This window comes from Micropterus salmoides, unplaced genomic scaffold (assembly GCF_014851395.1).
Source record: "Micropterus salmoides isolate LMB-PRFRI ecotype aquatic unplaced genomic scaffold, ASM1485139v1 Ms_hic_scaffold_16, whole genome shotgun sequence".
Lineage (NCBI taxonomy): Eukaryota > Metazoa > Chordata > Actinopteri > Centrarchiformes > Centrarchidae > Micropterus > Micropterus salmoides.
Window position 1 is genome coordinate 19,080,528 of NW_024040707.1, and position 27,841 is coordinate 19,108,368.

Below are 27,841 nucleotides of genomic sequence, written 5' to 3' on the forward strand. Positions count from 1 at the left end.
TTTTTGATATTTTCAGAAAAAAAGTGAGATTTTATTTGTCCCAGTTGGAAGATTATATAGATTGTATTAGTAGCCTCAGAGTGATTTATTAAGTCAATCCACAAGATATAAGAGGTTATCATCGGGCAAACCTACATGCAACATGGTATATCCAACACCACCATTTTTTTATTACACGCACGACATTGACAGTGATGGTAGGTAGTGCAAAGCTTCTCTTAAAACCTGAAGTTGGTTTATGGGGAAGATTGGTATTGATATACTGTACATTCAAATGCGAATAAGCTGCTAAAATCAAAGCAAAATTAGATTTAGAAATCCCATAAAGCAAAGATACTGCTTACCCTGCCAGAATACTATTGTTCTTTAGCCTGTAATGTTTCCTATTTCCTGCAAGCATAATTACATCTTTACTTTTTGGTTGGCCTTATTCATTTGGTACTATATCCTGCTATATATCCAGCCATACATCCAGCGTTTTAATCTTTAAGGCCATACAGCTCTAACAACAAAAAACATTTAAATGGCACATATGTTATGTGATACTCCAAACAGCACTATATTAATTTTGCTACATAAGATAACATCTAAATTGAGATTTTACATCTAAGAACAAATGAAGAGTATGGAAATATACTGTTGATCATTTCCTTACACTATTTATCAGTTTTATCACTCCAAACACAGAAGAAAGATACTGTTCATATCACTGACAGAAAGAAACAGATTTTTTTTGTTCTGTGCATTAGGCCATCTAAATAGAGAAATAAAGCATCAAAACCATGTTAGCAGTAACAGTTATGCTCAATTAATAGGACCTGATTCCTTATTGGAATTGGCCAAACATTATTGGCTGAGAATAACTTACGAAAGCTATGAAGAAAATACACACAATTGAGTATTTAAGTACACAGACATAATGTAAGCATTTCCCATCACCATCATCATTACCATTTCTGCCATTGTAAGTGCCCATCATTGTGGTATAGTTTCACAGTCAACATTGATGGAAAAGCTTATTTTTCCTTTCATGTTCCTAATTCGCACTGTACTACAGAACGGTTTAGGCTCACAAACATTGATTGACCCATGGGTGAGTTCAGTATTTACCGTGCATAACTGAGAGACTGAGTGTATGACACACTATAACTGAGGCATTGCCATGCTTTTCAATCACAAGGGAAGGCTATGTACAAAAGGGATATACTATTCAAATATGCTTGACTCATCATAATAAAAAAAACATGCAACAAGAACAGAGGACAACATAACCTCAAAACTAATCTCCGGGAGCTGAGTGGGGAGCTGAGTGGCCATGTCATCTTACCATTACGTTTCCATGAGGGTCACAGTCTGCTTTTATGCATGTTTGGTCGTTGTTGGAAACACACAGCAATCTGTACAGTGAATCACTGTGTTTTCCAGAAAGAATGGGATGTAGTATAAACAGACAAGCAAAGAAATCAACATCAACAAACCTACCACCCGTTGAGAGAGCATGCACAACCAAGATGGTCGACGGACAGCGATGACACCACTTTTTCTTCTGGTTTGTTCTCAGTTTTACTTTTTCCTTAAAATGATCAGTTTTACTTTGTCCTTAAAATGAGCACCAGCTCACCACGTTGAGTCCCAGAGAAATTAAATTTGTCTCCGCCAGGTTTTTACTCAAAAGTAGATGAAACTGTAGATGGATGGTGAAAGTAAAGGAAGAAAGTCTAACAATGGGACAAGGTCAGACGGGTGTGGCTCCGGCCTCCATCCAATTTCTGCTTTGCACTCCAAAAACAACTTTGCTGCAGAATATTTCTAAGAGTCCAGAGTCTGGAGAAAAGTGTCTAAATCTAGATCCATATTGTTACCTGGGGGACTAGAAGACAGAAACATGTGCTTTTTAAAACTATTTTTGGAAAAAAATCAAACAACATGTCAATGGATTTCATGCACAGTCACGAAGATAAAAACCTACATGTGTTCAGTGAACTCCACAGATGGAGGTGCACTGTCCATTATGTCTTGAGTGATGGACTCTTGCGGGCTGAATGGCTGCTGGAACTGATGCCTGAAAGAAACAGCAGAACAGGAGCATTATCAACATCAGGTATTCATTAATAACCAATAAAAGTGTGACATACAAGCTTCCTTCAGTGACTTCATTAAAGGACTCCTTATTTACTAATCTTGTAATGTCAAGAAATCACTGTGAAATAATTTTAAGGTGTCTGAAGCATCGGCACAAATATGCATCACATTGTGTTTTCCTCAGACAGTGCCATTATTGAGGCAGCATTAGTTCAGTATTTTATTCTAAATTCTAGTGTCAATAAAATGGATCCCAAGGGGTTCAGGTCCATGTCATTTGATATTATTGGTGCAGTCAAAAACAAAGGTCAAGTGCTATTTAACTTAACTTAAGTAAGACACCAGAAAAACACAAATACACCATGTCGTCAAACATAACAGAGGAAATTATTATATTTTGTTGAGGCTGCTTCAGGAGAATTTGTAGGAGAGTATTGTGACGTCCATGGGACGTCCTTGTTTCTGTCTGGTTGCTGAATGTTCATGTGTATGTTCTGTTGTAGGTGTCAGTAGGCGGGGTCGTCGTCATCATCATGTACTGGAGCCACCTGGGCCCGGCGTTCTCCATATATAAAGCAGATCCTACCTGCGGCACTTTGGGAGATAGAGAGGAGGGAAATGCAGTTCCCTTTACTCTGCGCTCCTCGTTTTTTTTGCTTTCTTTATTAACACTACATTGCTGACTTACTGATTACCATACTATACTGCCTTGTTTGAGTAGTTATGTTAATTAAATGTTTGAGTTCTTGTAATGGTACCGTTGCTGCAGCCTGTTGTCGCTGTGTGATTATTCATGTCAGGGTTTTTGAGTCGGCCCGTGACAGTATTGGATCATTAGGTGTGATTATGAATAATGCATTTTTCTTCTAATAATAACATAAATACCGTTGGCATACTTAAGTGCTTTAATTTCAGAGGTTACTTTTATATAGGCAAAGTGCCTCCTAAATTTTGGGCCGAATTGTTTGTCTCAGCTTCACTCATTTTCACCAATCGTATTAAATCAAAATCAGTGGTTCCTCTGAGAATCCTGAAAGTGACAATCAAAACATAAACAAAGTGTAAATGTTGATAGTGATAAGAGGATTGGTCGCTAGCTGGTAAAGGAAGTGCGTTTGTCGGTATGGTATTCAAGTGAAAGAGAGAAACGTGTGGAAGTGATACTTACACGGTGAGAGGTGCCATACTGGGATTCGGGGGTGTGGCTGAGCCAGCTTCCCTGCACACACACACACACAAACACAAACAAACCATGTTGTCAAGGGCTTCACTTTAGGTGCACAAATTACATGGTTTATTTGTAAAAAAGTTCCTTACATGCCGACTTTAGTATGGAGAGACACAGGGATATAACCCCCGATGGGTGAGGCTTGAGGCTCTGTTTCAAACAATAGCAGAGAAGAAAGAACTTGTTAGTTTTCTGTACTCACATTAACTTAAGAACACAACGCTGACTCTGTGCACCATTTACCTGTGTAGAACTTTTTGAAGACTTCATGTTTAGGAAAATCAGGATACAGGTATGTTATGTGGCTGATGTCACGGATGCGGTCACCAAGGCTCCGGATCTCAAGATCTCTTTTGGTGAAGGGCTGGATGTTCTGGATTTTCTGACCCCCATCTAGGAGGAAAACATTTTTTGAGGTGTGTGTGGCGAGAGAGGTAAAGAGTTTCAGTGACTCTCTGTATTATAATAAGAATATTATTATTAGTAGTAGTATTAGTATTAGTAGTAGTAGTACTTTATCCTTACTTAAAGAGGTCATATTATGCTAATTTTCAGGTTCAAAATCTTATTTAGGGGTTGTACCAGTACAGGTTTACATGGTTTAATTTTCAAAAAACACCATATTTTTGTCATACTATACATTGCTGCAGCTCCTCTTTTCACCCTGTGTGTTGTACCCTTCGTTTTACTCATGGAGTGATGCATCTTGCCTCTACACTTTGTTGGGAGTTGCACATTAGCAGTTCCTAGTTAAGGACTACTAGCCAATCAGAAGCAGAGTAGGGCGGGTCATGGGAAGCCGGTAAACATGGCTTCGGTTCAACTGTACATGTTTCTGATCAACATGGACTGGAGCAAGAGTTTCAGAGTGATGAGTTATACGAGGCGCATTTAGCTTTCATCCTGAAAGGGAAACCGCTGGACTACAAATGAGCTATTTTCAAGCAGTTCAGAGCAGTGTTTTCTGTGGGAGATAGGAACTCCCTTTGGGCTGGACTTTGGGCTTTTTCACTTTGCCAACCTGTTACATGCACAAAAAAGACTCAATAAAGGAAAGGGAAAAAGCCAAAAAGCACAATATGACCTCTTTAACTATGTAGGCCATAACAGACTGTTGTCACTTTTAAAAGTTACATAAATATAATATTTAACATATGTAGTCTTTTTACTCATTCTGGTCATTTCAAAATTTTTAATGCTCTGTCGTTATAATAATTCTGTTAAAATGCACAATCACACAACACGAACCTTAGAAATATAGTGTCTCACTGCCTTCAAAATGTCCACATAGCCCCCAAAGGGTTTTTCAGACCTACTTTTTGTTACCTTGAAACAAGTTTTATAGGAGATGATTTATAGGAGCAGTTAGTGTGTTGATCCAGCCCATTTATACAGTACCGCCAGTTTAGGTAAACAGTATCTGATCTTACAGTAAACAGCCACTGGCTGTGAGCACAGCTGCAGCTGCTCTACCTAGCTGTGCTGGCTGACACTGTGGCAGTGGATATGGTTATTGCTCAGACTACAGCTGCATTTGAGGCTGAATGTATGGTACTATGGATATGGCTATGGTAGCTGTACAGTGACTACGCTTTACTGCCCCTATTAGTATTAGCCAAGAAAGCAAATTATATATTGTAAACTAATGTGTTACAGCCACAGTCATAGAAACCAAAGCACGGCCAAGGCTTCAGTAACAATAGCTACAGCAACAGCCAAAGCTATTTTATCCCATGGCTATAGTCATAATCACAGCAACAGCCTTTCTCAAATCAGCCTAGGCAGCTAGATTAACTTCATCCACTTGTTATCTATCAAGCTGCAGTTATACACACTTGCGGCTGAGCAGCATGTTGTCACAACCAGCAGCAGTCTATTACATAATACTACATTATAATACAGCTCAGCCTTTGAAATGCAAAATATATTGCGAGGGAACACAAAATAACTTCACAAAAAAAATCTCACTATCCTTTCAGGGGCTCCATAGATGATCCAACAATGTTATAAATTGTTTAAAAATTACGTTCAAATTTATTACAAGGGTCTAAATATAATAGTGCATTAGTTTTCATTTAGGAGGACCACCCTCAAAATGGGGGGAGGTGTTAAAGCAGTACATGGAAATTATCAAAAGGAAGTCCTGAAATTCCTTAACATAAAAATAAAAGATAATGCATTATTGCTCTCGTCATCATGTGAACAATGAATCATAGTCCAAACAGGAAACAGAAGAATTTGAGGTGAAAATAATTTAACGAAACTAAACACAATCAATCACAAACTGGGGCCACACCAACACTTACTGTCAGTAGCAGACACATATGCAATGGTGATGCCTCCGATCTCAGAGTCACTAAAGCGAAGTAAGAACGTCCCGTTAGGCCTGTCTTTGAGAATCAGGTGTAGATGCTGCTTCCCAATGAAACCAAATATCAGCCTAGTGGAGCAAAACATTGCAAACACCAGTCATTATTTACAAACTGTAGCAGGTTGCCAATATTTACTAATGAAACAGCAGAGGTGTCTCCTCACCCTTCGCTCCAGTATGTCTTCAAGTGCTTCTTGGTAAGCTCCATTACTCCCTCAAACCACTGCCAGAAAGTGAACGGTCGGCCCGGGAGAACCTCCTGTGGGATTAACAGGCTCTGTGAGATTTGAGTGTATGTCAGCGTATGGCTGTCTATGTGAGAAGACAAACACCTGTGTGCACCTTATTAAACTGGGCCCATGAAACCATCATGTTGCTGAAGTCGTCCGCAAAGTCGGGCTTGTCGAATATCTTCTGGGCTAAGAAGTGCTGGTTGTATTGGTCCAGATTGTGCTGCGTCTGGACTTCAGCGGTGAATTTACTGTTGAGAGTGCTGTACATCATCCTCCAGGGCACGCGCTCCGGCACCACGAATGGCACTCGGTCCTGATGACATGGCGAGAAGAGAACACTGAACATATCGTAATTGAAAACATTAAAAACAACAGCATTCCATTTAGGTGAGCTACTTCTAGGGTGGTAGTTTTGTGCATGTTAGCACACCGCCAGGTTTACTTGGACATTTAATGGAATTGAGCCACTGTTACTTAGTTAGTTAGTAAGTATAAAGTAATGGATTGTGTCAGCTTGCTTTACCATTTGCATTAGTCTGCTTATCATTCTATGTTATATCTGATAAGATTTGTCTGCTAAAATGTATCTTAATGTAGATTAAATCTGTAAACGGTGCAGATTGCTATTGCTCAACATGTTGTTCAGTATGTTATATATAATATTTGGGATTGAACTGCCAAACTTCCGATTAACGGGCAACCTGCTCTACCTCCTGAGCCACAACCACCCCAGACTGTAGGCCTTGTTTACAGCAGATAGTGCAGCAAAGAGGACCACAGCAGCACATTTCACATAATTTCATCATCAAAGCGTTTTCCCACTAAGAAACCCTCAGCGAATGAGTGCTGAGGCCTCTTGATGCAGGACACTTCATATCAGCAGCAGTCACATTTCACTACAGAAGCTGTTAGAACCAGCAGAAAATATGTCAATCTGGGCAATAAAAAGGAAATGTGCCTCAGATAAACGACAGGAACTCTATTTATCCATTCAGTGCTTGGTTGCTCTTTAAGTTAACTAGTCTTTGCCAGAGAAAATGCAGCACTCAATAATGCATGCCTAATTCAAAAGCCTATTGCCCTTTCAGTACCTATAAAGCAAGCCACTCAGCTGTAACAATTGTTTAAATGTTTTATGATACCTAATGCATGCAAGCATCAAATGATGCAAAGCTCTGTAACTTCCAGTCATACATGTTGAGACTTAAATGTAGGTTTTTATCAACCACTTGTTGGCTTTCCTCCAACACTACCAGTAGCTAGACTCTAGAGAATCCTGTTCAGTCCCTTATGTTCACATGGGCCTACGCTTATTAAGATGCATCATATTGATGGAGTCTAATTGTCAAACTCGTTCTCTGTTGCAAACCTCAATAAATATTGTTACACACTTTGAAATAATCTGTCCTTATTGAAATACCTACAGTATGTTAATCTTTCCCGACTTTTCTTCTGACATACTGTCATCTCTTTATTATCCCTATGATTTTTTATGTTTTGTTCAATATTTCAATGTTAAAAAATCTGTTTACAAAACTAAACTAAAGATAGTTTGTCTCCTCCACTGCATGAATTATAGTATATATTAAAGGGCTATATGTAGTTTTTCAATGAACTCACTTATTAATAAATCAAATCAATTTTTACTTCCTTTTTGTCAATAGGCTCTAACATCACTTAGAAATAAAGCACATGTCTGTTTTCTCTGTTGCTTGGTACAGGCACTATTCTGCTTTAAATATGAAGGCACCGGGTCGGGATGTAGCTGTATACGCGCTCCTGAACCTCTCTCCAACTACAGCGACAACACCGCAGCTAACAAAATGCAGTCTACTAACACCACAAAACAACAGGCTCCCAGCACAACACAGACTCCAACACGAACTCCACGTAAGGATACAAGACAACAATAAAGGTTTATGTGCTGAAGCCTGTCAGGCCAAAGAGAATCAGATGATGTTGGTATAAACAGTCAACATCAGAAAGGCTGGATTCACAGAGAATCATGTTAGCTCACTTGCTAACGCCGAGCTGTTGTTAAGGTTATCCGGTGCAATATATAATATGTAACTTTATGGCTTTCTACATTACTTTACAAGCTAGTTACCAGCTAGGTATTATGTCAAAGTGTTGATTTAGCCTGCAAGAAATGACGTTTACAGGAGCAGGAGCAGCCAGCTAACATTAGCACGGACCTACTGCTGTTTGCTTTGTAACGTTCAATTTAGACTTATTTTAGTTTTTTCTAATACTCAGTTACATAGCTTTTCCACCATCTCAGGCAACATGACAGCACAGGACAACAATACAGTGGGAGAACCATCCACTAAAGTAATGTTACTGCGGTCTAACTGTACTAAGTGTGGTAACAATCTCATAATAATATTCAGTCCAGCTCATTAATTGTTTTATTATCATCCATTTAGCTGTGCTCACATTCCTGAGCCTCCAGTGAAAGATAAACAAATAATTATGTTAGTTACTGAAAAGCAGACAGGCGAGCTAACGCCAGTGTATCACATCGGCTAATTATAACGTTATCATGTAACGAGCATGGATTAACGTTAGTTCAACGTTAGTTGTGTTTGGATTATGCTCGCTCATGAGTTCAAGTGAGGACGCGTACAAGCACACACCTGGTTGCAATCTTTAAACCGCACCGCTAGTGGCCGTTGAAAACTACATATTGCCCCTTTAATGTACAATATATCACTGCAATTTAATGTAATGTTATTATGTGAAGTATGTGGGCAGTGGACCCCACAAAGATTAGCTGATTGCCATGACATCTGCTAACGGGGATCCTTTAAACACACAAATAAACTAGTCTCTGAGTTCATAATGGTCACTCCATTGTGTCTGCAGTGCAGAGATTGGTGTCTTGTCAGTGATAAGGTCAGAGCCTATAAATTCCTAATGTTAATGTATACATATTCATATAGAGTAATACAAGTACTAAGGCAATGCCATTTTATGTTAGTAGGCTTAGTGAACCTCTGAGTTATAGTTTATTTCAATTCAAAGTAAAATCAAAACAACTGTACAGTCTCTGACAAAAGTCTTGTCGCTTGTGTACAAATTGACCTGAAGTGCTGCTGAAATATATTTCTAATCAAGATTTTTTTTACAAGAAATGGCTCATTTTAATCCCAACAGCTTTTGTAATAATGTTTCAGTGCAAAACGAAACTGTCAAAAAGTATTCTAAGATTCACAGCTTGGTAAAGCCCATTGAGTCAATTTTTGCAAAGACATAAGTGTTGTCGCCTTGTCAAATGAGCTTCACCTGTGACTAATAATGGATCAATTAGGTCTCAGGTGTGTATAAAAACAACCCCAGTACACTAGACCTTCACATCAACAGCAACTAGACCTCTGCAAACATGCCTAAGATTCACCCTGAGACTAAAGTTTTGATTATCAAGAGGCTGAAGACCAGACCCACTGTTGATGTGGCAGACACCTTCAATGTGTCTCAGCGTCAAGTACAGAGGATAAAAAAAAACATCTGAAGACACTGGAGACATTTTTGACAAGCCCAGGTCAGGCAGACCCCGCAAGACAACTGCTCGAGAGGACCGGTTGTTGGCTCGAAAATCCAAGGCCAGCCCATTTTCCACTGCAGCAGAGCTCCACGAGACCTGGTCACCTGAAGTCCCTGTGTAAACCAGAACAGTTTGTCGGATTCTGTCTCAAAATGGCCTCCATGGTCGAATCAGTGCCCAGAAGCCAGCACTAAACAAAAGACAATTGAAAAACCGTGTGGCATTTGCCAAGGCCCACAGCCTGCTAAAAGGATGGACGCTGGAAAAGTGGAAGAAGGTGGATTTTTCAGATGAATCTTCTGTTGAATTACACCACAGTCGCCACAAATATTGCAGGAGACCTACTAGAGCCCGCATGGATCCGAGATTCACCCAGAAAACAGTGAAGTTTGGTGGTGGAAAAATCATGGTCTGGGGTTACATCCAGTATGGGGGTGTGCGAGAGATCTGCAGGGTGGAAGGCAACATCAATAGTCTAAAATATCAAGAAATCTTAGCTACCTCTTATATTCCCAACCATAAAAGAGGCCAAATTCTGCAGCAGGATGGTGCTCCATCGCATACTTCCATCTCCACATCAAAGTTCCTCAAGGCGAAGAAGATCAAGATGCTGCAGGATTGGCCAGCCCAGTCACCAGACATGAACATCCTTGAGCATATGTGGGGTAGGATGAAAGAGGAAGCATGGAAGACGAAACCAAAGAATATTGATGAACTCTGGGAGGCATGCAAGACTGCTTTCTTTGCTATTCCTGATGACTTCATCAATAAATTGTATGCATCCTTGCCAAACCGCATGGATGCAGTCCTTCAAGCTCATGGAAGTCATACAAGATATTAAATTTGGATCTCACAGCACCACTACTTAATTTGCTGACATATTTTTGTATTTGCAGTGAATTTGTTAAATTTCTGTATAGGCGACAAAACTTTTGTCTTGACAAAATTTGACCTTTCTGTCTTGTTTAAATGATAAATCTTTTTTCAGTGAAACTAATTTATTTCAGTGCATTAAACATCATTTGGGAGGGTTTTAGCTTTTCATATGAGCTATTTCTAACACCAGTTGATTAATTAAAAGTCAGGTTAATAGCAGGTGTTTCTACAAAATAGATAAGCGACAAGACTTTTGTCAGGGACTGTAGAAAATTCATCCAAAAGCAATTCAGATCAACTGCTCTACAAGGTGAACCTGTATATGACATTAATTTCATGAAATGATGAATCACATGCAGTCAGGCAGTTAACTTGAGTCTGCACTCATATGGACCCTTGTCATCATGGCGGTGTTCTTAAACCATCAGTGCTCTGTGTTGTATTATATATTGCGTTTCATAAGCCCTACTTCCACCCCAGCATTCTGTTCTGTGGGTTTTGTAGCCTATGTTCCCCCATGGCAGGAAGGTATTATCATCACTCCCCATTACTTGCTGTGCTGATCTTGGTGTTTCCTTAGTGGGAGTGATGAAGTTAGAGCCTAGGCACCGAACATAAACATCATACATAGTCTACATTCACATAATAATCTATGAGTTGGCTGACTAAAATAGAGTTACTGTGTTCACAATAGCCCCGGCAGACAAACTGTACTGTTGATAACAGACACTAGACCAGCAAAGCAGAGGAGCGGAGAAAAGAAGAAAAGCAAAACAAAAGAATGATTTGGCACTTACTGCTTCAGAAAAAGCACAGTCCCATATGATGGTGGCCAGAGCGTTGTTGTCTTGACTTCCATGGACGATGACGACCACTGGCAGTGAGATCATCTATAATCAATAACATAAGTTTGTTGATAGCCCTGTACCCACTAAGTATATATCCAACACAGATGAAAATAACATTTTAAAAATGTTTAACAGTTGAAAAATATGAAACTTCTGTGTATGACCACATAGTTTTCAGGTCAGTGTATCACTGCTATAGCAATTTAGCGCAGCTTGTGTACTGATTATGAATTATGGGGGGAAAGTCATTACACTTCATTAAGCAACAGGATGTAAATAACTTTTTTTGGCCAGGCAGAACAATGGATGGGGTCCAACCTGTATCCTGTATGGAGTTTCACAGCCTGTGATGTTGATCTCTGTTGAGAACAGAAGAGCAAATTTCTCTTCTGTCACAGACTCTGATCCCTTTCTGTCTGCTCTCTTGATCTTCTTGATGGACTGTTAAACCAAAAATAAGAGTTTACATTTGTTAATAACACTAAACAATCTAATCTAGGATGAGAAATCTAGAGCAATACATACCATGTTTCTGAAGGTAGCACATGTGCTCTTGCTGGAGGTGTTGTGTTCTAGGATGGCTGTGTTGTTGATCAGTTCCCCGACATTATCACTGCAGGTAAAAAAACAAACAAAAAAAACAGCTGAAATGTAAAGTTCTTCTTCATATAAGTCATATACATTACAAGTATCCTAATGGAACCAATTTTGTTAGCTTTTGTTTTTATTTGATTTGATTCATGTTTTTGACAATTTAGGTTTGCAAGACACTGAAACAACAACCATGTACCACAGTCATGCACGATGTAGAGCTTCACAAATACATCTCAAATGATCTACTTTACATAACTGAATGTTCTATAATTTAAAAAAAACTGATGAGCTGCTGAGTCTTAGCCACCATTTCTTCCTTTAAATCTTGCCAAAACAAAAACATCCTCATTAAAAAGCCACTTCAGCAAGCAAACAAAACCAACTAGGATCCTTTATTTTTCAATAGCAGACATCTTACGTTGAGCAATCCCCTACCTAATGTAATTATAGTTTAGGATAATACAGTTATAATTAAAAGAGGTACAGGTTTTTACCTTTAATCAAAGTACAACCGAAATAAAACAATTTACAGACCAAATCCAAAACACTACAGGTGGGGGAAAAAGTATAATAATATGAAAACCAATGAGCAATGTGTACACTATTTTTCTCCTCCTACGTAACACTGTGCCTGTCCTCTATGTTGTGCTGTACATATGACTCACCCTGGTACACCGCCAAGGTTCCTGGCCTGCAGTTCATTAATGATTTGCGCCTTCAGCACCACAGGCTTCCCAGGAGCCACTTTCTCCCCGAGCAGATATCGCACAGTAGTGGAGAACTTTGACTGAGTCTTAATGACCTGAGGGGGCTGCTTGTCCACTACAAGAGAGCTGAAGGAGACATCAGTTACATGAGGGAGGAAAATGCTTTCTGCTTTGAAAGATGTATGAAAGTACGCCATTTCTGTTGCTCTTTGTGAGTGAGGGAGAGGGAAGAGTTGAATACATCCTTCTCTCACACTTTAAAAATGTATATATATATATATATATATATATATGTATATAGAAAAGAAAACAATGTGACTGCGCTACCTTTGAATCAGAACCTGCAGAAGTTGCCCCAGCCTTTCCTGGAGCTCTGGGATCGGTTCTCCTATCAGCATCAATTCCTGTCTCAGCTTCCCGTTCACCCCAAGCAGCTGCTCACACCTAACAGAGAAAATATTTAATAAATTCATAAATTTATGAAGGTATGAGGGAGCAAGAAAAAGAGTGAAAACACAAGTTCCTAAGCAAGTAAAACATAAAAGATAACGTAATCATTAATAGTTTCATGCAATATATGTTTGCCAAATAATGTGGCTTAAGTGTTTTATTTAAAAGCTTATTAGACTGGTTGCAGTAACAGGCTGAATTCCTTCCAGCATTGTGGCCATTGACACCCACAGAAAGCTAATCGACAGGAAACAGGAAAACACAGCTCATTCTTGAAATAAAAATAAGGGAGGAGCAAGAAAAAACCCTCATTTGATCCATTATGCTGCAGTAGTGAATTTGTGATTGTAGCAGTTGTTTGTCAAATAATTGATTAGTCAATTTGGATAATCTTCATCCATCCTTATCATTGCCAAGCATTTGCTGATTTTGTCCATTGTCTATATCATTGTAAATTCAACAAGCTGAGACCACAGCCATGCTGTGAGGCTGATCTTTGAGATAAATGCTACCCTCAGCATGGTAACATGTTCACAATGACAATGCTAACAGGATGATGTTAGGCAGGTATAATGTTTATACAATATTCACCATCTTAGTTTACCATTTTTTAAAGTAGTTTAGACTTTGAAAAGCCTGATGCCACAGCCCATGCAATGGTTCTGATTATAGAATATTGTCATCAGGTTGCTGGTTTTATATTTGTTCAACAAAAATTGCCAAACATTAAAGCAAAAATGTAAAAACAGAATATAAAAGTAAAGTAGCAATTAAACACTGCTGCTACAGGTTTGAGAATTCTCAGCTGCCCTGCAGATGGCAAAGTTACTATTAAAAATTGAATTTCAAATGAAATCTAATGTTTGCAGTAGTCATAAAATGCAGTTAAATGTAACTAAATTTAAGCAGTTGTTTTCCAGGCTTCGCATGCACACACCCTGACCTCAGCTCCACATGGCCTGGGCTTAACTTAACAGCTGATTACTGGAGGTGCAGTAGAAGTGCAATATGTTTGGGAATTTGAGCCCTTGGAAAGATATATTACTATCAATTTGTCCACAGCGTAGCATGTAAGTATCAAAGGTTGACTTGTGTAAGTGTAATATTCAAAAAGGTGTGTAGAGCAATACAACACAGAGGCAGTCAGTCCAAAAGGGAAAAAGTGACATAGGGTGCACCTCACCAGGTCTGCAGAGGGTTGAGGTCTTCGTCAAAGGGATGTCCGATGGTGGCCTTATGTTGCTCCCACCTCCACGCCTTCAGCCTGTTTATCAGACGGCCCTGACACTGGTCCAGACAATCCACACACTCCTTCAGCTGCTGGAAACGCTTCTAAAACAACCAACATCCAAACACATTGCACTGATACACAAAACGCAAACATGTGCATGTCAATTAACCTCATCCACGCAAACACAGAAGTATTACATCATAATAATAATAATACCGTAATAAACTTTATTTATAGAGCACTTATCAAAACAGAATACAAAGTGCTTCACACAGAGAGAGATGACATGAACATTACAGTGAAGGATAAAATACATGAAGTTACTAATGATTAGTTTAAGAAAAGTTGCAAATTCTCAAACTGGAGTTGGCATAATCTACAAATATTTTCAATTTCCATTTGACTAATTACTGAAAACAATTTAAATTTAAAATGTTTTCTGTTGCTCAACGACTGATTAACTGACTAATTTAGGCTGCTTTGATAATAATCTGCAGCTGTTTGTCTAAAGTGTTTTGATAACTTACAACTTTAACTTCTTCATAAATGTACATAAAGAAATAACTAACTTCCCTCTAATGTGCCAGTAATGTTGCAAAAAAGCCATTGCCAAGCTCACCCGTGGCCATCGCTTTCACGTTGTACTCCAGCTGCTGGATGTGAGTCTGGAGTTTCTGTATTTCTGACGTTGCAGCATCCAATCCGTTCTGCTGAATCGTTCCTGTACAAACATTAATTAACATCATATGTTGAGTCAATTCTACACTACAGGATACTACTACACTGAACAAAATTATAAACACAACACTTTTGTTTTTGACCCCATTCATCATGAGCTGAACTCAAAGATCTAAGACTTTCTCTATGTACACAAAAGGCCTATTTCTCCCAAATATTGTTCACAAATCTGTAAAAACCTGTGTTAGTGAGCACTTCTCCTTTGCCGAGATAATGCATCCACCTCACAGGTGTGGCATATCGAGTTGCTGATCAGACAGCATGGGTATTGCACAGGTGTGCCTTAGGCTGGTCACAATAAAAGGCCACTCGAAAAAACAAAAGTGTTGTGTTTATAATTTTGTTCAGTGTATATTCCCTTAAAAGAAAATATTAAATGTGTGCTCCCTGTGGCATGTGGATGAACAAAAAATCAACAATGGACTACAAATGTTTTAGATTTATTTTCAAATGGGAAATAGTTGTTATTGCTGTGACAAGCAAGCAAAAACACTCAACTCAAAGTGAGTCATTTTTAATGTGACACACTGACAGTGACAAAAGGTCATGTCTATATATATATAGAAATAGAAATGTCTTACCAAACCCTGACAGATACAACAGATTCGACTGAGCAACATGCAATAACATTGCCACATATACATTTTCTGTATAGCTGATATGGATAGTACTACTTGAAAATAGTCTGTATGTCACACTGAACCAGACTGGAATGCAGAGACTGATGATCTTTTTTCCCCACTGTTTATGGTAGTAGCAAGGGATTTTTCCCATGAACAGTTTTAAACAAAAAGGCATTGAACTCACATTTCTGTCTTAGTGTCAGTGTCAGAGTAGAAGGAAGAATGAAGGCCGTGATGGTAGTAGTAGCTCTGGTGGCTGCTTTTAACACCACTGATCGCTCAGTTTTATTCTGTCATCTCACATTCTGTCTTAAACTACACATGTGAATTTATGCAAATATAATACATAAAGCCAGGTTTCATTTTCTAAACCTGTGACTCACAGTTGTATCTGTCAGCTGATCTCAACAACACTTGCTATCTTGATACTCTCCACCAGGCAAGTGCACACATAGATGTCAAAAGGGGCTTCAGCATCTGCCCTTTTTCTTCTTGAAGAGAAAGTGCCCTTTTTTCTGGGATGCTTTTAAATTAATGACTAGGACTATACAGTAAATGTATTCCTGTTTGCAACAGATTCCCTGTCAAACAAATATATTTATTGGGGAAAAAAATCTTAATAGGCTATCAGGTTGTAAGATGAGACTTTGGAGTTCCGATGCCCTCTCTCTCTCTCTCTCTCTCTGTCTCTCTCTCTCCTCTCTCTCTCTCTCTCTCTCTCTCTCTCTCTCTCTCTCTCTTTCTCTCTCTCTCTATCTCTCGTCTCTCTCTCTCTCTCTCCTCTCTCTCTTGTCTCTCTCTCTCTCTCTCTCTCTGTCTCTCTCTCTCTCTCTCTCTCTCTCTCTCTCTCTCTCTCTTCTCTCTCTCTCTCTCTCTCTCTCTCTCTCTCTCTCTCTTTCTCTCTCTCTCTCTCTCTCTCTCTCCTTCTCGCTCGCTCCGCATCTCAACGCCCAACCAGAGCGCAGCACACAGACAGACAGCAGCCCCTCCAGATTCTCTCCCAGCAGTGTTTTTCTTGGCTTGTGTGGAGGTGAGTGGTGGTAAGCCTATGTCTTGCTAATGCATGACTCATGAGATGAGCTAATGTGATAAGTTAGCTGAAGTTTAGCCAAGGCAATATCTCATGGCCATACAACCTAATGTACTGATGGAGACACTACAGGTGAACACAGTAACATTTGTGTCTAATAACGTCATCACAATCGCCACATTGATATGCAAATTAGGTGTTAACTAATTAAAATGCGCCAATTTGCACACATTTGACAAGTCACTGCAGGTGAATGGGATAAAGAAAATAACTAAAGCATATCACCACAGAACTTCGCCAGTTAATGACTTACATCAAGAGTTGGCTATTTTCCTCTGAAACGTGCTTTCTCAATATGCAGATTAGCTTGTTTTGAGTAATAATCAAGTTTTATTTCCATTAGAGTAAAAGAAGACATGGAAGCAAAATAGACCAAAGTCTCAAAATTGACCACTCCATGAAAAAGTGCCTTAAAGAGTAACTTCATAGTTTTGATGGTACGCTCCTCATCTAATAACTCTCCATTCTATTAATTTGTTGTACGCTGATAGATCTTTACATATACCGACAGCCCTCCCTCAAATGTGTTTAATGTGCCCTCCCTCTAAAAGTTTAGTGTGAAGATTTATGTGAAGTGTTATTGAAACGATTTATTGCCTTGTGAAAAATAAACAAATTATTAATGAAACTATGTCATAAATATATATTTGAAACTAGTAGCACAGAAAACATGCACGTTGTGGCATAGTTTGCCTAGTGAATACTAAAGAAGACCGTGGTCTCTGTGTGAACTGATTATTTTGTAGAAAAGTAAAAATGTTGTTAATATATTTGTCTTGTTTTAAAAAAAAAAGCCCTTTTTTTCACTTGAGCCCCTGCCCACCAAAATGTCTGTGCACGTCCCTGCTCTCCACACTGGGTTTTTGACATCTAAAGCTAGATGTCACAAATTTTCCAACATTTAAATTCACACCAATCAGAAGCCATTATTTAAAAAGGTGTGGTGGGCTGTCCCTAAAAATTATTTTCACTATTCATCTGCTGAATACTTTTTTATTCATCGTTGAATCATTTGGTGAATAGCATGTTAGATAATAGTGAAAACTGCACACCACAGTTTCCCAGAGAGCCACTGAATATGACAAATTATTAATTGATTATCAAAATAAATCCATGAATTAATCTTGAAACAAGAGGAACTAAAATAAGCTTAGTTGGTATTACAGTGTGGCTGTTCATTGTATTTTAGGTACGTGAATCTGTGTTCAGGCAACCTCTTGTGTCTGTGTGTGTTTCTCACCTTGTAAACCCTCATAGTTCTGCCTCTCCCAGTTGAGATCTTCTTGCAGCTGGTGCATCTTTTGTCGGACGTCCTGCACCTCCAGCACCTTCAGAACCAGGTGGTCTACATCCTGCATGATGGGGAACGAGGGCTCTCTACCTGGGTACTGTTGGTACTGTGGAGGGTTGGGTATCTGAGCGGGCGCCTACATGGAATAGCAATCAGCACACTTACAGTATTGGTGTATTCAGAACCGTTTCACACATTGCTTTTTTCCACTATTTAAATTAAATTATCTAGAAAACAGATTAGTCTCATCTACTGTCTTTCTCCCTGAGAAGTCAAACCAAGTCAATGTATACCCTTAAAATGCCTAATATAAGCCCACACTGCCAGAATAGTTTAAGCATTACATTGTTTTAAAAAAGAAGAAAAAACTAATAATACAACACAAGTAATGATGCTTGCTTGCTAAGTAGTTTTTCCTATGTGTCTATGTATTTGTAATGACATCCACTTGTAGTTTCAGAAGGCAATCCTTCATCGCCTATCATCTACACTCACCATCTCTAAAAAAAATTATCAGACAGCTTATTGGGGTGAGGGCTGTAGTTAAACTAAACACAGACAGTATTTGTTACAAGGGATCTTACCGCATTGAGCAAAACCCTCTCCTTCCTGAGGATGTCCCTGACCATCACTGCAAACTGCAGAGGCTGTTGCTGAAATACGGCCTGTGAAGCAAACACTTGCGTTATCAAATCTCAAAAACAGTCCACAATACAACGGTGGAGATACTAGTATACAGTGGTTTATTCAACTGATGTCATAGATAATTCATTTCTAGTGGCCACGTTGCCTGCATTTATGTTGTAGCAGGTTGGCACAAACATATATAAAGAAGTCTGTGCGGTTATTATGAATTCCTAAGAGACATTAATCATCAAGCAAAAGTTGTACGTTTCAATCTCTCCACAGCCCCACAAATGACTTACATTACTCATGAAAAACAATATTTTCCTGCATTTGAAAACACCATATTCCTCAGCGGTCTTCCTCAGACCACTGGCTTGAAATTATACGTAATGCATCCTCAACTGCAAACAGTAGGCACTGTCTTATTGAAAGCATTCAGGGATCCAAGGAGCAACCTATTTTCAATTCTGGGAGCTACTGAGTGAGACAGTCCCGCTACCATGTTCCTGCTGATCTGCATCAGCTTCATCCGGTCCACCACATTGGTGTTCTGCTGAGCCATCGATTGCAGCATGCTGATGGTCTGGTCCAACAGAGTCCGAGCCTGGCTCTCCTGCTCCACCTTTTCCATCACAAAGTCGTCCCTGTGAACACACACACACACACATACACATCCATGCACACGCATATACAGCAAGTGCATGTACAGGTACACACATGCATATAGATACAGACACACCAGGCCACGTATGAGCACAGACAAAATGCTGTCAGAATATGCGTACATACACTGTATATATGCAAGCAGATTTGTGTAACGATTTATGTGTACATGTATGCATATGTGTATGTCTAAGATGTGTGTGCGCGTGTTTGTCATACCATCTTTGACTCTCAATCCAATCAGCTAAAAAATGTCTGACTTCAATGGGGAAGGCCGATGGGGGATAGAGGTTGTTGACCGTTTCATCAGACAGGCACTGTATCATCTGGGACATGTGGATCCACTGCGTCATGATCAAGCAGGGCTACACAAGTTGGGGTAAAGGACAGTATGTATGACTATTCAATTTTACTACATTTTTAATTAACAGTGGAACCAAACAGGACATCTTTTTGATCCAAAGGCATTAAAGTCTAACAAGTGTTATTCAATGTGTTTCTTATTATCAACAAATTTCATGAAAAGACCAAAACCAACAATGCACAGGTCCATCTTTCTATAGTTTCCACGCTTCCCTGCTCTGTTTGTGGCACTCAGGCCCAAGGGCATTTGTTCCTCAAAAATAAATAAATAAAAAGTCACACAAATATAAATGGTTACATTTTTAACCTCAGTGGGATTCTGTCCAGCGAGCAGGACACTCAGTACAAAGTCATACTCTGCCGCCGAAATAATTCACTCAGTGTAAACATCATAGATTCAAATTGGAACAAGCAGAAAATCTGTAAGACAGAGTGGAATAAGATGAGTTTTACAACCATAAAGATTTATAAAACTGAAGGAAACTGGGAGTTAAAAAAACAAGCATTTATCAAACAGAAGAAAATAGTGTTATAGTTAGTAGTGAAGTTATAAAGGACTCTTTTCAGCCATGGATTAACATCCATTTGGTGTGCAAGAGAATATCTACAGCACCAGGATGGCCTATGTGGGAGTGATTAAAATAAACTACACCACCGATGGCCTTCCTGATGAAGGAAGGTTCAACAGTATTGCACATTTACGTGTTTTTAACAGTTCAACGGGGGTCTATGGCACAGAGTAATAAGCAATATCAGGCCTTGGCTACACAGACATCACCTCGAGTCATTGTTTGTAAAATAGAATAGAGTCCAAACTACTGCATGTAGGTCAAATAACCATCTGGAAAACATGTGCGCCACAGCCCTGGAGATAGAGATGTCTTCAATATGTTGCTGGCAACAAGCACGTATATCCTGTGAGCTGAATCAGCTAAAGGCATGTGGGGGGAACCACTTAGCGTAAAAAGTCTAGCAGTCCAATAACATTTCTGTGGTTTAAGATTTCACTTTGAATGTTGTGGCAATGTGAAAAGTCAAACCATTAACTATCCCATAGGTCACTTGGTGCTTTTGTTGGTGATCCTATTGACCTTCACTGTATCTGAAAGCTTCAATATCTGTCTGTACTCTGACAGTTTGTCATAATGTAAGTTGAAAGTGGTTTCCTGTTTCATTCTTTAACTGAATTGGTGTTCATGTAGATGTAATTACAGATAACAGATCCATTACAGTAGTATTACAGTATTATAATTTTGTGTCTTTAATCTTTATTTTAAGCACTAAGTTTTTGAAAGGTAAGATGAGATAAAAAAAACAAAAATCCATGTCTTGATGTCTAGTATGCATAATTGCGCAACATTTTTTAACTGCTGTGTCATTCTGAAGGAAGGGGGAAATGTTTTGGACTGAACAAGCCATGTGTGAATCCAGCAATTATTGTCATCCAAGTTGAAGGCTGTCACCTAGCTACCGCAAACAAACAAAGAATAACAACTATGTCTGTACTTCATACATAACAAATAAACCACCAACTTAGAATGTGCAACAGCCATTTCTGTCTGAATACTTCTCCATGAATTGACCACTTAAAGTAAACGGTTATACAGTTCAGATTTGGTGGGAAATGCTTTGCTCTTTGAACTCTCTTTAAAACAAATTGAGCAGTAATGGGAAAACTGCTGGGAGAACGAAGGAATAGTTTAACATGTTGGAAAAGTTATTCGCTTTCTTGCTGAGAGTTAGATGAGAAGATTGATGCCACTCGTCTTTAAACAAAAAGCTGGACAGGCCCTCTCCAAAGGTAAAAAAATCCTGCTCACTAATTAAAATGTTATATCTCTTTTGTTTAATCTGTACAAAAAAACGTAAGCCGCACAATTTCACCCCTGTGCCTGAACTCATGCTATGTTTAATATGTTTAAATATCTGTATTCCTACAGATATTTGTCAACAAGTTAACATTAAAACTAGATTGCATGCTCTTCCACTTTGCTGCTATTTGATGGATTTGCTTCATTGCAGTTTACTCACTGTGTGTTTACTCTTTATTGATAGAATACAAAATTAAAACTCTGGAGAACACACCGCTCAACAGAACTTGGAAGGAGAGAGCTAAGTTTTAACTGGCCATGTGGAGTGAGTCGCAGAGGCTTCAACAGTGAACAACTACAGGGTGAGGAAAAAGACCAGGAATATAGACATGTTGCAACTGCATCATCTAATTGTCTTTCACTTGTCTTGCCTGGGCTGGAGTCAAAACAACATTAACAACGTGCATTCTGTACTAAAAAGAATAAGAGCAATATGATCCCTGCCATCCTCTTCCTGCTAACCTGCTTTACAAGCACAAAGCTTGGCAGCTTCACATTGGCATAATTGGATTTTTCTGGTCTGTTTTGGCCATACCTTTACATAATAACAGTTAATTACCAAGCTTAGAGCACTTGTTATGTCCTCTGCTTTCTCCTAGTTTGGAGTCTCTCTCTCTCTCTCTCTCTCCCTCATTCTCACTGTCTGTACTCTTGATTACAGGAGTGGGATCTGGTGTGTGGGTGTCGGGTCTAATCATCTGCAGTCTACTCTGCTTTATATAGTGGGCTTGGACTCTACCATGCCACCAGATCTTTGACTCAGCTACATAGTTAGCTGACCAGGGGCGCCAGTTAACTCACCACTAGTCTTAAGCCCACTTCCCACGTACACAGGCTGAGTTCCTGCTGCAGCGGCTCAAGTTCAAATCTTACCCCCAGCCCTATATTTGTATTATATATATTTAGTTAGTTAGTCTTGCGCCAGCCTTGTGTATGCTGTCTTGTGTGTTTTTAAGTTGGCTAATACCTGTTTCTTGTGCCTAGCAGTTCTACCCATCTGGACCCTGGACTCCTGCCTCTGTCCTTTTTGCCGTCAACTTACCTTTCCCTGGATGTCTGGACCCCCTCTGCCTGATTTGTCTGCCTGCTTCCCTGCCTTGCTCAGCTCACTCCTCTGGCTCATGTCTCAACCCCCGAAGCTCCCCTGATCCATAGGCTCCTCATTCATTCTTAAGTAATGTGTAAATATAAATCCTTCACTGCTCTAGTTCCCAGTCTCGGTGTGCTGTGTACTGCATTTGGGTTTACTCAATCTATCTGGCAAAGCAGCACTGGAGCTCTCTGCTCTTTAGCCAATGCTTAGATAGCTATACTTGCTACGTTGGTTGCTTAGTCACATTGTGTTGAATATTCCTTTAATGTTGGTCGACTACCCAGTGTGAGTTTCAAGCATTCTGCAATCTTACAGCCAAACATTTGTGCACATTAAGACGGCCCTTGTGGACAAAAGCATGTTTCCACCACCATTGTGTTGTTAAGATCTTCTATCTGGCTAGCATGTGCATTTGTTGTGAAAGAAAGATGCAAATTATTTTTAGTAACATTTCTGCTTGCATAGAGATGTGGCTATGTGAGATTAATAACTGTTACATGATAGTGTTGAAATTACGTAAACATTGTTTGAGTACCAATACAACTAGGTTACATGTAAGCCTACAACTAAGCTAAAGTTATCCATCCATCGTCAACCGCTTATCCTGCGTACCAGGTCGCTAAAGTTATCAATACTCCCTAATGTTGTGTCTTATTAACAATATGCCCTCCCTAACCAGTTAAAAACTCATTGTAGTATGTTTAACCACTTCCTCAGCAAAACGCTCAGCAGATTACAACATCAGTAGCTTTTATTTTCAAGCCTGCCTTGGTGGTTACACTGCCCTGTGAACTAATGAATAAGTCAATCAATGGTACTAGTATCTTCATGGAGGCCTCAATTGTTAATATACTCCTATATTGAGTTATATTTATGTTTATTCAAACAACAACTACCTTGTTATCTCTTATCAAAGCACCACGACCCGAACATAAATTATCAGGGGACTGTCATGTGTCAGACTGCAATACTACACTGACTTTGTCAACATGACTAAATTTTGACTTCTGTTTCTACCATGTCGGTAGGATCAGGCAGCATCAGTACAGCGTCAGCCTTTTGCAAGACATTTCCCAGATGAAGCACCACTATTTCATTCATTTTAAAGATTTTAGGATATTCTTATATATATTGAGACAACGCCTCAGATATGTTCAATCTAACCAGATCAATCGAGTCTCTGTGGTGCACAAAGCTTCTTCCCCTTTAGCTGAGGCCTTTTTTTGTCTTGTAAGTCAAGGACATAAATACATCTCCCTTGTGTATAGCAAAGCCTGGGAGCCATTTTCTCCTGCCAGCAACATCCCTGGTGGAAATCATCCAGGCATTACAAGCCATGCAAACTGCCTCCTTCTCTACTGTCAGGCCACACATACCCACGTAGACCACATAACAACTCCAGTTCAAATCAGGTGGCGTCAGCCCTCTCCTCCCCATGTGTCCTGTCTGTTTCTACAGTTAACTAAGAAAACTGTCCATCTAAAGCAACTCCCCTAAAACTCATCTTTATGTGCACAGGCAGAGTGCACACAGGTAGACAGGCAGGCCAGCCAATCATTTTATTTGGGTTGAATTAAATAATTGGTGCTTATAACAGTCCTGTGACAGCTACAGATACCAAATTTCAACAAACATAACAAAAATGCTTCTGAAATTAATTGATTTCTCCAACTTCAACTCAAAATGGCAGAAAGGGAATTACTAGAAAGTGGCTTAAACAAGTCATTCTTCCTTCAGCAGGCTTTTAGAACATACGAATTTTATGCATTCGTAAAACATAAAAATAAAGTGGGAAGGAACAGCTACATTTCTGGTTCAAGATTAGAGTGGGGATAAAAACATGATTACATATAATATCTGTTAAGGTATGGAAATTTATGTCAACAAGTGTAGCTAATGTCACTGCATAATGAGAAGTCAAACCAGTACTGATAATTTTCCACTGGCATTCTCAGAAATCAGTGTGGGGGAATGACAATTGTTGATCAATTATTTTGAATTCTAAACTCATAAAGCAAAATATGTTTGTTTTATAAACCAGAAAGTCCTATGAAATTACTACAGTAATAAAGGAAAAACAACAAGTTTCTCTCCTGTCAATCAATAGTTTATTCTATGAATATCAGGGGGGGAAAAGCCAATCACAATATCCAAGTGCAAAAAGGCGACGTTATTTGGAGATTTGGTTTCTACAACTAACAGTCCAAACGTATGTAATAAATTATTTAATTCAAAGTAAAAATTTTCGCGTGACCCTGTACGCAGGACAAGCAGTTGACGATGGATGGATGGATGGGTAAAAACTCTTCAAATCAATTACCCAATCAACAGAAAATTAGTGTGCAACAATTTTGATAATTGATTAATTACAGACCAAGGGATTAATAGATTAATACCAAAAAAACAACCCAACAAAGTCAGATTACTCATTGATGAAAATAGTTGTGAGGTGCAGACCTAACTCGATTATTGAGATCATCTGTTATATAGATTTTTGGATTGGGAAAAACACTCAGTTGAAATCCTAAACTTAGACGTCTCTTAAACTGCAACATTATGTAGAAATTGTATCTTAAAATTACTGCTGTGACAGCTTCAAAATCATTTTGAAGCTGTCACAGCAGGCGGGAAATCTATCACAAGAACAGAGTAATGCTTTACAGCGCCACGTCACAGACCAACACAACTCTTCAGCAAGCTAGCTATGAGAAGAAGCAAAAAGTATATCATGTACGTTCTTTGGAAAAAGCTAGCTCGTTATTCTCAGTATGGATATCACGGCAGGCTGCGAAGAGACCAAAGAAGACATTGATGGATGAAGCTAGGAAGAGAAAAAGCGAGAGTGACCGAGCAGGAGACCGTACAAGGGTAAATATCGGACTGGCTTTTACTCGCTGGCGTGAGCTAAAGAGATGAAAGGATGCAATACAGAAGCTGAGCTGGTCTTCTTGCTGTTGGACTAGTAAGTTATAACTTATGAGCTGGCTTGCCATGTCTTGTGTTGTTGCGCTTGCTTGATGTTTGCATGTGTTAGCAAAGTTGTCGACTCGAGCAAAGTCAGCCAGAAGTTTCACAGACATCAGACTATAATGTGGATGAAACGTTAGTTAACGACTTGGGCATGGAGACCAAAGAGGATGTTGACGAAGGAAGCTAAGAAGAGGAACCAAGCAAGAGGCTCCCCGACGTTGGCGAGAGCTTCGTGAAATAAAAGGCTGCAAGACAGACGCTGAGCTGGTTTTCTTTCTGCTGGATTAGTAAGTAAAGTTGCTATGTCTTGTGTTGTCGTACTTGCTCAGGTCAAATATGGAACTCTCCCAAAAAACCTTGATGAGAGTCCTTATAGAGTCCTTGTTTTCTTTTTTAAATGTGGCTCTCAGGTTACATTTTATATGTTTATATTTCATCATTGAATTCCAGCATCTGCCATTTGTAGGCTCAGCATTCATACCAATAAATACTTGATCTGATTTAAGAAAGTGAGAGACTTCCCCCTCTCTCTTTCATCATGTGTGGAAGGGACAGCACAGTAGTGGAGAGGGCAGAGAATGGATCTTTCAAGGGCCACTGAGTCCACTATGGAAACCAGCTGTGTGGTATTATATGTACAGGAAGCTGTCAGCAAAGAATTTTGTCACGTGTATGATTTTCATCGCAGATTCTGCTCATCTGTCTCTCAGGAGCTCTCCACTGTCCCTCTTGCTTTTGTTTTTTTTAGGTTTTGTTAAGTCAACATTTAAACTCAGGTGCTGTGTAAGCAGCTGCTGTTTTCACTGAGGTGGATCACGATTCGCCTCACCTTGTTGGTAATTGCTATCCATTGTTAGCCACTGCCTCTGGTGGCCAGGGCGAGTTGCACATGTTTCTGACGGTTTCTCAGATGGCTCTTTGAAAAGTGGATTATGTGGAACGAAACTTACAGACATGCACACACACAGCGGAAAGCTGCCCCAACTTGCCTTTCGTCAGGTGTTAGTGGAAGAACAGCTTACCTGTGCATGAAAGACGGATCCTATCGACAAAATAATCACCGCCCCATAAAAGTTTCACCTTCACATTGGAGTTCAGTGTAGCTATACCTTACCAATAATCACAGTGTACTGGATGAAAAAATAGGAAGTGAAGTGCAAGCAGCTGCTTCAGTGTTTGCCTTAGATATTATACTCATGACATGCTATTTGAGGAGCTAATACTATGATGTGATATGAGTGTTTCTAACAATGATCAGATCTAATACATTCCCTCAATATTGGCAATAACGACACAAACAGCATTAAGGCGTCCATGATTTCTAGGAACAGCACAGCAGACGATTAAACAAATGTGTTCACTGAGGCAGCGCATGGAGGGAGTGACTGCTTGCTGCCTTGATCGTTGCATAATTCCTTTCCACACTTCGTGAAATAGGCAACATGACGGTGATATTTAAAAGCACCGTTGGAGCCTCTTTTTAGCTGGTGTAAAGTAAACAAACTGGACACAATCATGTTTCAGGTTTTCAGAACTGTAGTAGATGTCAGGCTTTATGGCCCACATACATCCTGCAACAGCCTGGTTTTTGTATGTGTGAGTGTGTTTGTCTGTGTGTGTCTGTAACCCAAACATGACAGATACACACACATTTATTATGCACGGTTCTCTGAAGAGGCCTCAGCAGCGGAAAATCCAGCTTTTAAACAAACAGATATCCGTACCATAAAAAAAACAACAACAATGACACTTACCTTAAGTTAAATATCGATTTCAAAACATTGAAAAGACACTAAGGTCGGTCTCGCTTCTTCCTCCTCTGTCTCATAAGTCCTCCGCCAGTCCGAAAATCCTACTCAACATTTCCTGCCTCCATCACTCAGTTTAACGCTGACGTTGTCGCACAAAAACTGGACAGATGGCGTCGTTTCAGCCGAGGAGAGATGAACTTTAAGCGCCGAGCGGTTCTCGCAGGCCCACGGACAACTTTTAACAAACGCTGAAAGTAGGCTTACTTCCCTCTTACGCACGATATGGAGCGCGCTTTAGCCTATTTCCTGCCCTCACGTTTAAATTGACACCTCACTCATGACCGAGATTATGGAGCCCGTGTAGTCCACATCTTAGATGTATAAAAAGTCTGGTTTTGGGGCTTATAGTAGCCTATGTGCCGTGGCCTGTCTTGTTATTAGGTTACTGTAAGGATTACACAGCGGGGAGAGAATGCGCAGCCATTAACGTCTTAATGTAATAACCATTACAAGAGCGCACACAGGCCTATGGTAAGCATTTATCTACACAGCATATAAAACAGAAACTATAAGTGAGTCTTGGGCTTGGTAATCTTC

The 27,841-nt window shown here is 39.5% G+C and overlaps 1 protein-coding gene and 1 long non-coding RNA gene across 2 annotated transcripts; one reads left to right on the forward strand and one right to left on the reverse strand.

The window, feature by feature from the left end:
- Positions 1-27,821, reverse strand: stat6 (signal transducer and activator of transcription 6, interleukin-4 induced). Its single transcript, XM_038722609.1, has 20 exons — positions 27,248-27,821; positions 19,416-19,561; positions 19,033-19,177; positions 18,491-18,571; positions 17,856-18,042; positions 14,785-14,885; positions 14,117-14,265; positions 12,811-12,927; positions 12,442-12,609; positions 11,708-11,795; positions 11,501-11,623; positions 11,132-11,224; positions 6,024-6,227; positions 5,846-5,940; positions 5,617-5,750; positions 3,554-3,703; positions 3,400-3,460; positions 3,251-3,301; positions 1,970-2,062; positions 1-1,870 (listed from the first exon to the last, which is right to left on the reverse strand). The coding sequence occupies exons 2-20, from the start codon at positions 19,547-19,549 to the stop codon at positions 1,810-1,812; spliced, it is 2,235 nt and encodes a 744-aa protein (XP_038578537.1). The 5' UTR covers positions 19,550-19,561; positions 27,248-27,821; the 3' UTR covers positions 1-1,809.
- Positions 20,964-22,637, forward strand: LOC119905507. Its single transcript, XR_005444831.1, has 3 exons — positions 20,964-21,360; positions 21,615-21,732; positions 22,418-22,637. It is a non-coding gene; the product is annotated as an uncharacterized LOC119905507 (long non-coding RNA).
- Positions 27,822-27,841: the final 20 nt, after the last annotated feature.

What these genes read in the sequence shown, in the direction of transcription:
- stat6 (XM_038722609.1), bottom strand. Translation starts at nt 19,549, where the DNA reads ATGACGCAGTGGATCCACATGTCCCAGATGATACAGTGCCTGTCTGAT. An exon ending in GAACTATGAGGGTTTACAAG is followed by an intron (nt 14,886 to 17,855) that starts GTGAGAAACACA and finishes ATGTTTGTACAG; the next exon opens with GAACGATTCAGCAGAACGGA. An exon ending in CTGCAGGTTCTGATTCAAAG is followed by an intron (nt 12,610 to 12,810) that starts GTAGCGCAGTCA and finishes TGTCTCCTTCAG; the next exon opens with CTCTCTTGTAGTGGACAAGC.